This window comes from Stegostoma tigrinum, chromosome 25, assembly GCF_030684315.1.
Source record: "Stegostoma tigrinum isolate sSteTig4 chromosome 25, sSteTig4.hap1, whole genome shotgun sequence".
Lineage (NCBI taxonomy): Eukaryota > Metazoa > Chordata > Chondrichthyes > Orectolobiformes > Stegostomatidae > Stegostoma > Stegostoma tigrinum.
The window spans coordinates 22,726,666-22,739,212 of record NC_081378.1 but is presented as its reverse complement, the minus strand read 5'-3'; the positions used below and the strand labels follow the sequence as shown (position 1 = coordinate 22,739,212).

At 40.1% G+C, this 12,547-nt stretch overlaps 1 protein-coding gene across 11 annotated transcripts in view; it reads right to left on the bottom strand.

Moving 5' to 3' along the window:
* Positions 1-12,547, bottom strand: part of srpk2 (SRSF protein kinase 2) — a 246,823-nt gene that overhangs the window by 52,443 nt on the left and 181,833 nt on the right. For all 11 annotated transcript variants that reach the window (XM_048553858.2, XM_048553853.2, XM_048553854.2 and 8 more), the window contains 3 exons: positions 8,490-8,577; positions 7,463-7,569; positions 4,739-4,904 (listed from right to left, as the gene is read on the bottom strand). In XM_048553858.2, the coding sequence (XP_048409815.1) occupies positions 4,739-4,904; positions 7,463-7,569; positions 8,490-8,577 (361 nt within the window). The remainder of the gene's footprint in view (positions 1-4,738; positions 4,905-7,462; positions 7,570-8,489; positions 8,578-12,547) is intronic.

Below are 12,547 nucleotides of genomic sequence, written 5' to 3'. Positions count from 1 at the left end.
AGTCTACCTCATTACACATTACCAAATCCAGAGGTACCTGTTTCCTAGTGGGCTCTACCACAAGCTGCTTAAAAAACTCCTTCTCATCGACACAAATTTCTTTTCTTGAGATGTGCTACCAATCTGATTTTCCCAGTGCATCTGCATATTGAAGTTCCCCATTTCTTACATGCCTGATTTGTTTTCTTCCCCACATCCTGACTGTTGCTAGGAGGCCTTAACGCAACTCTTTTCTCCTTTGCAGTTCCTCAACCCTACCTACTAAGATTCCATGCCTTATGGCTCTATATCACTTCTTGGTATCAATTTAATTTTATTTCTTACTAACAAAGCAAGTCTGTCCCCTCTGCCCATCTGCTTTCCTTTTGATAAAATGTGTATCCTTAGATGTTTAGTTCCTGGCCCAGAACCCCTTGCAGCCACATCTCCGTGATACCCACAACATCATACTTGCCAATTTCAATCTGTGCTAGAACCTCATTTACCTTGTTTCATATACAGCATGCATTTAAGCACAACACCCACAGTCCTGCATTGACTGCGCCCCCCCTTCTCATGTTGTTTGCTATCTCTCAGGTTAGATTCCTGACTATTTCCATACTCTGTATCCTGGAGACCTGTTCTGGAAACTTTGGCTTCTGTTGAGCCCCCCTACCCCTTTGACTTTAAGAATAATTTTCCATGCGACTGAACTCACCTCCCCTCTATTTAGTTTGAAGTCCTATCCACAGTCCCAGTTATGCGATTAGCAAGGATTCTGGCCCCAGCATGATTCAGTTGGAGCCTGTCCCGTTAGAGCAGCTCACTCCTTCCCTCTTGCTGATGTTAATGTCCCATGAATTCAAACCCATCTCTTCCATACCAATCTTTGAGCCCTGGTTAATAATCCCTCTACTAACGTTTCTGTCTGTCTACCTTATCCATGCCCCTCCTAGTTTTGTATAGTTCATTAAGGACTCCACTCAAACTTTTTCTGCTACAAGGAATACAATCCCAGCTTATCTCACCTCTCTTCATACCTGAAAAACATTTTGGTGAATCTCCTCTGCACCCTCTTTAGTGCAATCACATCCTTCTGGTGTGGTGACCAGAACTGCACACAGTACTCAAGCTGTGACCTAACTAACATTTTTATACAGCTCCACCATAACCTTCCTTGCATTCTTACATTCAATGCCTGGTCTAATAATGACAATGTGCGATTTCACATTCTTTCCAACTTGACCTGCATTATTCAGGATGCTTCACTTCCCACCCAATCATTTTGAATCTTTCGTGGTACTCACCTGCAGCTGCATACTATCTGAAATCCCCCGATGGTTAAAACTGACAACATGCACTGACAGATTTACAGCACAGATCAAGGCCCTTTGGCATATCGTGACGTGCATGTCTTCAAGCAAGTAACTATTCTTGGCTCTTCATGATTAACTGAATACTTCTTAAATGTTGTGAAGGTTCCCACCTCTACCATCTTTTCAGGCACTGAATTCTAAACAACCAACGCCCTTTGGGTAAAAAGATTCTTCCTTAAATCCACTCTAAACCCTTGCCCCATACACAAAATTTAAGCCCCCTGTATGCATATCCCTGTTGAGGAGAAGGTTGTGAAAAAGAGACACATTTGACTCAAAACATCAACTCCAGTTTCTACAACCTTCTCTGACTCATGTTACAACAGTTTTCATGTCAAAGAATCCTCAGAGTCATTTCTTGGCCCATATGAAGAGTCAGGTGGGCTCAGGCAAAAACGTAACCTTGGCAATGGGTCATGTCCAATTTTTGGATTGTACTGATGTCATATGTACAAATAAGTGAGTTGCTCATTTAGAGAGATAGCGCAGACACAGTGGGCCAACTGGCCATCTTCTGTGCTGTAACAATTCTCCTGATTTATAAATCAGGAAACCAAATAGCTTTCATTTAGATCTTTTATCATTTGTCCATAGAATATCAGCAACACTGGCTTAGTCAGTATTTATTGCCTAACGTCAACTGTCCTTCATAGGGTAATGGGGAGCTATCTTCTTGAACCACTGCAATCTCTGGAATGCAGATTTGGTCACAGTACTGTTAGAAAGAAGGTTCCAAGATTATGACCCAGTAGTAGCGATGGTATAGGTTGTCGATCCATAGTCAGGGTATTGTGCAGCTTGGAGAGGAACCTTCAGGTGGCTGTACGCCCATGCACCTTCTGCATAGTGGCAGTTGAGGGTTTGGAAGATGCTGTTGAAGGAACTTTGGTGAACTGCTGCTGTGTCTCTTGTAGGCAGTAAACGCTACTGACACTGAGCATATACCTGTTGAAACTGGTGGATCGGTTGCCAATCGAATTGACAGCTTTGTTGAGAATGGTGTGAAGTTTCTTGAGTCGCTGAAGCTACATTATTCAAGCATATGAAAAGTATTCTAAAACTCCTGACTTGTGCCTTGTAGGTAGTGACTGGCATTAGGAAACAGGAGGTGAGCTTCTGGTTGTAGAATTCCTAGCCTATGACCTGACTATATACTTAAATGACTAAGATAACAAAGTGTAGAGCCGGATGAACACAGCAGGCCAAGCAGCATCTTTGGAGCACAAAAGCTGACGTTTCAGGCCTATACCCTTCATCAGAAAAGGTTTAGGCCCAAAACATCAGCTTTTGTGCTCCTGAGATGCTGCTTGGCCTGCTGTGTTCATCCGGCTCCACACTTTGTTATCTTGGATTCTCCAGCATCGGCAGTTCCCATTATCACTATTTATATGACTAGTTCAGTTGAGTTTCTGTTCACTGGAAGCCCCCCAAGAACGTGATTTGAAAATGGTGCTGCTATCAAATGTCATAGGAAATGGCTAGATTCTCTAGTTGCCAATACTTGGCTGTCTACTACACAAACATTACTTGGTACTAGTTAGCACAAACTTGGATCTTGCCAAAATAGTCATAGTGAAGGCATAGAGGTATTGTCACTAGAGTAGAATTCCAGAGACCCAGGTGTGGCTCTGGGATCCCAGGATCAAATTCCACTATGGCAGATGGTGGAATATGCAGTAAAAAAGAACAAAAAACCTAAAATTAAATTTCAAAGGAATAATTCTTGTTGATTGTCATAAACACCCAATCCAGTTCACCAACATTCATTTGGGAAGGAAAACTGCCATCTTTACCCAGTCTGACCTACATGAAACTGCAGACCCCCAGTAGTATGGTTAATTCTTAACTGCCCTCTGAAACGGCTTAGCAAGCCATTCTGTTGAATTAAACAGTGAAAATGTCTCAAAAAAATGAAAGAAACCAGACAGGCCACCTGGCACAATGTTGGCACTGAAAATGACAACAGCAAACTCAGCTCCATGAACTCTGCAATGTCCTCCTTATTACCATCTGGAGGCTAGTACCAGAATTGAGAGAACTGTCTCAGTCTAGTTAAGCAACAGCCTGGCAGAGTCATACTCACGGAAACACAACTTACAGATGAAGCCCTAGCCAAAACTATCATCTATGTTCCAGGGTACATCCTGGCCCACTGGCAGGACAGACCTAACAGAGGTGATAGCAGAATGCTAAACAGTGTAAAGGGAATTGGCTTGGGAATCTTTAAAATTCACTCTGGACCTCTTGAAACTTCATAACATCAAGTCAAACATTGGTTAATAGCACTTCTTGCTACTTACTATCCTTGTCAAACCCAACCCAAACCCACTCACCTAACCAATACCTCAACTGATGGATCACTGCTCTTCCATGTTGAACACCACTTGGAAGTAGTACTAAGGGTGGCACTGGTGCTGAAGCACCTGGCATTCTTTTTTACATTTTTCACTAAATAAGAGTCGATAGCCTGGCTTGATCGTAATGGTAGAGTGGAGATTGCGCTGGACCATGAAGTTGCAGATCGTATTGGGCACATAATAATGGGATGACCCATTTTGAGTTGCTAAACCTGTTCAAAATCTGTTCTGTAAAGCACAGTGGTAGTGCTTTACAACACAAAGGCAGGTTATTCCCAAGATGAAGATGGATGGGATTTTGTGTCCACAAGGACTGTGTGGTGATCACTTTCAACAATGCTGTCACGGCTACAGGATGAGGCCAAATAGATTTTTTCCCTCTTGTTCATTCCCTGAATACCTGCAGCAGACACAGTCTAGCAGCTATTGTCGAGTTTAAAACAATGGCAAGAGAAGTCATGGGAGGAATGAGGAGCCATGGGGGAAATCCTTCTCACCTACATACCACTGTGCTTCAACTTCTGATGGGTCTGTCCCACCAGTGAGCTAAAATATACCCATACATTGTGACTAAAGTCTCTGGGATATAGTACGATACGATTTCATGTCTGCAACAATGACAATTCTCACAATTTTGGCACAAGAGCCTAATTTATAGGAGAAGTTTTGCAGGGAGAACAGGACGTTTGCAACTGCAGATCAGATCAGATAAAGATGGCAGGTCATGTTCCCTGAAGACTTTCGTGAATCAGATTGGTTTTTACAATAATTAACAATGGTTTCACGGTCACCATTAGACTAACTTTTAATTTCAAGATTTACTAACCGAGTTCAAATTTCACCACCTGCTGTCTGCTGTGAGCATTAGTCCAGGCATCGGAATTAGCAGTCCACCGATAAAAACATTTGGCGTCACCTCCCCTTCGGAACATTCCCTAGGTCTTTTTGGTCTTAAGGGCAATATTACACAAAAGAAAATGTAGATTTTGCTAAAAGTACATGGATCCTTATATAAAGATGACTTACCTGCTGAGCCAGAAGGTGGTGGAGCACCAGCTTTTTGCCATTCTGTTGCTTCAACAGCCATTCGTCGAATGTAGGATTCATCTACACACATTAAGATGTTTTCTGGTTTTATATCAGTATGAATGATCTTGCACTTGCTGTGTAGATAATCTAAACCCTGCAATACCTATTAGCAAACAAAGCACGGAAGCAAACAAAGTCAAATTTCGATTCACAGAAGTACAATAGTTAAACATAAACTGCATGTTGAGCTGCTTCAATGCAGAGATAGTCTTAACCTGTTTATAATATTCAGGAATATTTTGTTCAGTTCCCTGAAAGTATTGATAAATAGCACTTCCTGCCAAATGGGAACATGATCTACGAGATAAATGCTCATTTGTCACATATACAAATTTTGACTTTGGCCTACAGATACACATCAGAATAAAAGTAGCACCATTCATATTAATAACGTGTGTGCAAACATTGGGTAAGCTGCCAATATTTATTTTCAAACGAGACAGACAGCAGAATTTTCACTTCACAGTGCTGTCATTAACCCTAGCTCAACTACAGTAAGAGCAAGCAAATAACTAGGGTGTAAGAGAGGTGGAAACAAATGGAAACACTGCAAGTTGGTCATTCAAAATGCAGCTTATATTTCACTCGACAAACATGCAGTGTTTATGCTCAAAAGTTTGGAACAGATCATCATCAATTGCAAGTAAACCCCACTCTGGCAAAGCAGCTGAAGCCAATTTTTGATTCAGCATCTCTTAAAAAAAGAGAGTATGAAAATCATTTAAGCTATTTCTGAGAAAGTACCTGGGCCAAAGAATGAGCTAAATGACTAATAGGTTGTTCTCTCTTCCTAATAACTTAAACTTGTAACTCTGACAAAGCAGTCACAGATTGTCAGAAGAAATATATTTTTGTGAAGTTATGCACAAATTTGTCCAAATCTCAAATTGGCTTCCTTCGGGGAAAGACAAACCAGGTCACCAACATGCTGCATGATCATGCGATAGCACACGTTGTCACAGACTATATCTTATATTAAGACTGTTGCATTTAAGGCGGTCTGGGTTATCAGTTATACTAGTTGTGAAGGATAAAAAGAAAATGAGAGAAAGCAAAATGTAAAATAGGATGGATGGTATGAAAGGGTAGATTACATATTCCCCACCAATCCAGAAGTCAGTTAGCACTTGGCCCATATGAAATCTGATTGCCTCACAGCAATGCTATGCTGGGGTCAACTTCAATTAGCTGAGTGAGAGATGCCCTGCCCCATCAAGAATGGAGTTCCTGGAAGCTGCTGGCCAATCAGACCGCAGCCAGAGTAATACCAGATACAATATCAGCCAATGCTGAGATTACAACACATCTCCATGAAAAAATTAAAGACGGATAATGCATTCAGGGAGGAGCAAGTGCCAAGTAGATGGGCAGGATACCACCTATGGTACCTTCAACAGCACAAGGAAGTCCCCAAATGATCTAACGTTCCTTCACCACCTCCTGGTCCATTAACAACCCACACTATCAAAGATGTTGGGCTCCTTGCCTTCTTCCCGCTGTTCCAACAAGCCAAAACATATGGCAAAAGTGGAATGAGCCGATTAAACAGCAGTTAATTGTTCACGTAACAGCATCATTAGGCCTAAGACAGTGGGCTCCCTGATGCCTTACCAACCCCCCCATGTCATATTGGAGAGGAAAGGGTGAATGCAACAGCCACCCACTTTAACCTATGTGACTTTGCCTTCAAATACACAAGAATACGGGAGATGGTGGGGTTGTAAAAATCAGCTAAATATCTTACAAAGTACTGAAAAGGCAAATCATTACAGAAAGGGCTTTTAACTGAGCATTGCTGTTAATATCAAGAGCTCATTTGCTTCATAAATGCACTGTTCCTTCACAGAAGGGGTGTTATGTCTCTGATTGGAAAAAATTGTGTTCTGGATGTTTCATTTAAATTATTTAATGTTGCCCTAGCCACTGACTAGAAAGTGGTAATTATCACATGTAAAGAGAAATCTGTAATCCCCCCTAGCTATAAGCTACAACATTGTAAAACATAGCATCTAAAGTAATAATGGGGGGAAAAAAAGGAATGAGTAAGTTTATATCTTGACCATTCACTAAGATTATACACAGTTGAACAACACATTGTAAAATAAAGTATATTTACAAAAGAAACTGGATTTAATTTAGTTGTATCTCTAAAAATTGAGATTTGCACTCAACAAAAAGCATTCTACAGCAACTTAATTTTTTTTCTATTTAGTCAAGACATGCCAAACCAACAGCACATGTTATTTGTCTGCAAAAGAAAACAGTTTGATCTTTTTGAAAATTCAGCATTTTATAGATGCAAAAGTGCAAAATAATGTGCCTTGCAGGATTGTGGCAAATTGAGCTGTAAGGAAAGTAGAAAATAGAAATAAATAAGATGTTATCCTATAGCTCACAGTCAACAAAGATGAATTTAAATATCTTAACTATCTTTAAATAGTAATACGTCTAAATATACTTATCATCGTAAGCAAACACCACACAACGATCTTTACTTTCTCAATTCCCTGCACAATTTAACCTTAAAGTACAAAAATTAGTCCAAGCATAAATTTCAGGCCCATCCTATCTGTAAAAGTTGAAAAAAAATCAATACTTAAGGATATACAGCATTTCAGAAACAAAGAACAGGCTTATCTGTTCAATATCCGGTTGACTTACCTGCTGAATAATACTTTTCACACAAAGAATAGGAAGTCCCTGGTAATTTGATTTGATAATCCATTTCAAAAGGTGGTGACCCAGCACTTCAAACACCATACAGACATCTGTAACATGGTCAAGGGTAAAATGAAAACCTATCTGGTCCCAGAATTTGACATATCTAGTTACTTTGCGATTAAAATAACGTCTTCACAGTTGCCAGTGAACTTACATATTTAAAATTTGTAAACTAAGGAGTCAACCAATTCCTACACTGGAAATATAGTTGCTGGAAAAACAAATATTTCCTCATTAGTGTAAAATATGACATGGTAAGACTGCATACAAAAACAGCACAGTGACCAACGTTGCTTAAATAACAAGAGGATAAAATTCTGTCCATTGAAATGAGATGATTGATAATGATCAGGAATCCATTTGACTGACTAGCAGGTTTTGCGATGGCTCTTGAACTCAGCCGGAGTATGAGCATGCTGTTTTCAAGCTTCCTCACCAGGGACGGCAGGAAGGATGACATGGTGGATCTGTGAAAGGAAGGATTTTCAGTTAAAATGACAGCGACATGGGTCAGATAAGTTGTACATTGACTGCTGAGGTTGAGATTTCAACAACTACAGAAATGGAAAGCAAAGATATGAACACTCCCCCCTGGATTCCTGATATGACTGGAGATCCTGCTGGATAAGTCCAAACTTAAGGTATTTTTTCTGAAAATATATTAAATTGCAAAAAAAGGTGAAAATACGAAAATTAACTTGAAAAGAACACTTTCATCTCCAAAATTCTGAATTTTCCAGAGAAAGCTATTATTTGACCACTCCTGAAGTGTGCCAGCAATTGTCATGGAGACATATCATTTGGAGATCACATATGCAGTTCTCAATATGCTATCCGTGTCCCAGAATTTGTAACATTAGCTGAAAAGAACATTATAACAGAATGGTGGGATAATAGAAATTAGTTGCCTAATGTAAGATGTTTCTGAATGCTGTTAATAAATGCTGCACACTTTGCTGAAGGATACGTATGCCATTCATGCCTGAAAGTTTGAAATCATCGATTAGTTGCACCACCATGTCCTTGTTTGGATCACAGGGATCACTTTCTCGCACCTGGAAAACAAAATATAGAATTAACAAGCTGCCACTGCTGGATTTGCTGTCAATTCTTCAATGTTTTCTATAGTTAACACACCTCCAGTAAACTAATATTGCATTTTCAACTGAAAAATGCCAGAAATATTTCCAAAGAGGTAAACTACATTTTCCTTCTTCATAAATTCACTAAATTCTTAACTTTTGAATTCTGTATCTCAAAACCTTCTGCATAAGACACATGAGGTGGAATTTAATGAAACTCGCCAGACCACCGGTGGGTGGGCCAGGAGGATCTAATGGAGGGATGCCACACACCTGACTTCCAGTGGTAAGAAAATTGTCCCAAATTAAGCTGATGGTGAGACTGAACCAACTTCAGAAAGTTGCACTCATGCAATGAGACATCAACTAAGCTTATTAAAGAGTCACTTAAATCCAATTGTTACCAAGTCCACTGGGAGTCAATGGGGACGCAGAAATCAAATGATACTCATACAGGCTTCCCGCGCCTCACAAAGGCACCCAGCAGTCTGAGCAAGTTTTTTTATTCACAAGTGAATCAAAACCAGAATTTAGGGGGTGGGGTACACTGAAAGCCACTTCACTGCCTTTGCTTCTGATACCACCTACAAACCCAGCGAACCTCTTCCCTCCCGAGTTCTGAAGAAGGGTCATATTCAACTCAAAACATTAACTCTCTTTCTCTCTCTATAGCTGCTGCCAAACTCACTGAAGCTTTCTGTTTTTCTTTCAAAATTCCAACAATCCCAGCATTTTGCATTGATCTAAATTTTATCTGACTCATCAGAAAAGTTGTTCCCAGTGCCATAAATGTTGCTACTTAGCATGCAATGATATTTTTAATCAACCTGTTCAGATGTGTTATGCCACATCTCTGCAGCAGATGGGACTTCAATCTGGGCCTTGTGGCTCAGAGGCAGAGACAGTACCACTACGCCACAAGAACACTATTTCGCAGACACAGATTCAGGTTAATTGCTGAAACAACCAATAATGAGAAGAGGAAAATTAATTTAACAATGTGTGTTGTAATAATTCGTAATATTCTGTCAAAAAGGTACTGGAAACATACTAAGTTTCAAAAAGCAATTGGATAAATAGTTGAAGAGTCAGAAGTTATTGCATCATAGGTAAGTGCAGAAATTTGGCATTAAATGGCTAACTCTTTCAGAGTTTCTGCACAGGCATGATGGACTAAATGCCCTCATTCTATGCGGTTTTATTCCATGACAGAACATGAACAGATCAAAATTAGCAAAAAGGTATCAATGAACCAGAAGAATAGTAATCAATCTTTTGTCTTCCCTCCAAACTTAACATTTGCAAATCAAACATCACAAAAGTATCCAAATCAATCACATCTATTTTGGCTGTTTTCAATTGCTTTGTCATTTAAATAGCCAACCATGACTAAAAGACTTCCAAAGAGTAATAAACATCTCTGAGCAGGTTAATTATAACAAGAAAATATGAAGTTACATTTTCTTAAATTAATAAACTGGCCCATTGAAATGGCCAACTTGTTAGAAATATCGGCAAAGGCCTTATGCCTTCAATACTGGTCTTCTGTTTCTGTTCAAGGTAGAAGATTAAAATTCATTTGAACTTCAAGTGATGAACACTTAAAGTCAAATATTATATGCGTGACAGAGTGTTGAATGGAGGCTTTCGTGCTACTTCTGTGGAACTAAGAATACCTAGCACAGTGCACATCCAAACTGTAACTGAAGGAGGAACACATGGTAATGTCTAAGCTATTTCATTCATTCACAAGTTAAGGGCATCACTGTCCTCAGTAGCATTTATTGCCCATCTGACCTACTCAGAGAGCAGTTAAGAGTCAACCACATAAGCAGGCATACAGTGTTTTAGCTTTTATTAATAGAGGGATCGAGTTCTGGAACCAAGAGGTTATGCTGCAGCTGTACAAAACTCTGGTGCAGCCGCACTTGGGAGTATTGCGTACAGTTCTGGTCCCCACATTATAAGAAGGATGTGGAAGCTTTGGAAAGGATGCAGAGGAGATTTACTAAGATGTTGCCTGGTATGGAGGGAAGGTCTTACAAGGAAAGGCTGAGGGACTTGAGGCTGTTTTCGTTAGAGAGAAGAAGGTTGAGAGGTGACTTAATTGAAACATATAAAATAATCAGAAGGGTTAGATAGGCTGGATAGGGAGAGCCTTTTTCCTAGGATGGTGATGGCGAGCACAAGGGGGCATAGCTTTAAATTGAGGGGTAAAAGATATGGGACAGATGTCAGAGGTAATTTCTTTACTCAGCAAGTAGTGACGGAATGGAACGCTTTGCCTGCAACAGTAGTAGATTCGCCAACTTGAAACACATTGAAGTCATCATTGGATAAGCATATGGATGTACATGGAATAGTGTAGGTTAGATCGGCTTCAGATCAGTATGACAGGTCGGCACAACATCGAGGGCCGAAGGGCCTGTACTGTGCTGTAATGTTCTACGTTCTATGTTGTATGTTCACATAGCTATATGTCTGGAGTCATGTGTACACGAGGCCAATAAGGACAGTAGCTTCCTTCTCTAAAGGGCATTAATGACCAGATGGCTTTTTCCAACAATCGTCAATAGAATCTTAGCCATGATTATGTCAATTCCAGATTATTTTTTACTTAATTCAAATTCCACCATCTGGCATGGCAGGATTCGAACCCAGGTCCCCAGAACACCACATGGATCTCTAGATTAACCCACCAATAACACCACTAGGCTGTTGCCTCCCTGTATTAAATAATATTTCTGAGAAAAACAATGTTATCATTAGTTGACAGTTCCTGCATTGCTGATGAGAACAATTGCTTATGTTGAAAATAGAAGGAAATTTTTTGAAAGGCCTTTGAACTATCCATAGATATTTCACCCAGAGATCGTTAGGTAGGTAGGTCTCACATATACACCATTTCTTCAAATATTGGTTACTGGACAGTCAACAAAGCAATACAATAGAGTTGACCAACACATTAATTAAACCACAGGTAGAATAATTTGCATGCAGCTCCATTCACCATACTCTCAACCAGATAGAATTGCACAAGAGAAGGTGCAGAGGAAATTCACCACAATGTTCTGATGATAGAGTGTTTTAGCTCTGAAGAGAAATTTGATAGGTTGGGTTGTTCTCCTTCGAGGAAAGGAGGCTGGGAAGGGGCCTGTTGAAATCTACAAAAATGAGGACCATAGGTAAGGTAGTATCAGAGATAATGGGAACTGCAGATGCTGGAGATTCCAAGATAATAAAATGTGAGGCTGGATGATTGGCCTGCTGTGTTCATCCAGCCTCACATTTTATTACCATAGGTAAGGTAGCTGGGGAGGAACTTTTCCCCTAGGAGGCACAGACTTAAAGGTAAGGAGAAGGTGGTTTAGAGGGGCTTACGAAAAATCATTTACACCCAGACAGTAGCGTCTGGAACTCACTACCTGAAAGCATGGTAGGGAATCGCAGAAACTATCATGAGGTTTAAGTATTACTTCAAAGTATAATTGAAAAGTAATAACATACAATGCAATGGACCAAGTGCAGAAAATGTGATTAAAGTAGATAGGTCCTTTATGTCTAATGTGAACACAATGAACTGTGAGCCTCTTTCTGTGCTGGAATATTCTTTGATTCCACGATAGCTGCCTGACAGGGCTTTCAGCAGATGGACAGAGAACCAGTAAGAGGAAAAGAACCAACTTGATTTCATCCTTGTTAATTTACCTGCTGTGTGAGTGGCAGGATTGATAGGATGAATGACTTCACAGTTTTGGTTGCACCAAGTGCAGCAATCCTGGGTTATCCTCTCTCAGGACTGTAAGTTGATATCAAAACTCCTAAGTAAAGCACTCAGAGTACCCTTGTGGCACTTCCTTTGACTGTCAAGGAAATGCACCCAAGCTCAACCTCTCCATGATAGACTGCTTTGGAAAGTAAGTATTAGGAATTCTGGCTACAT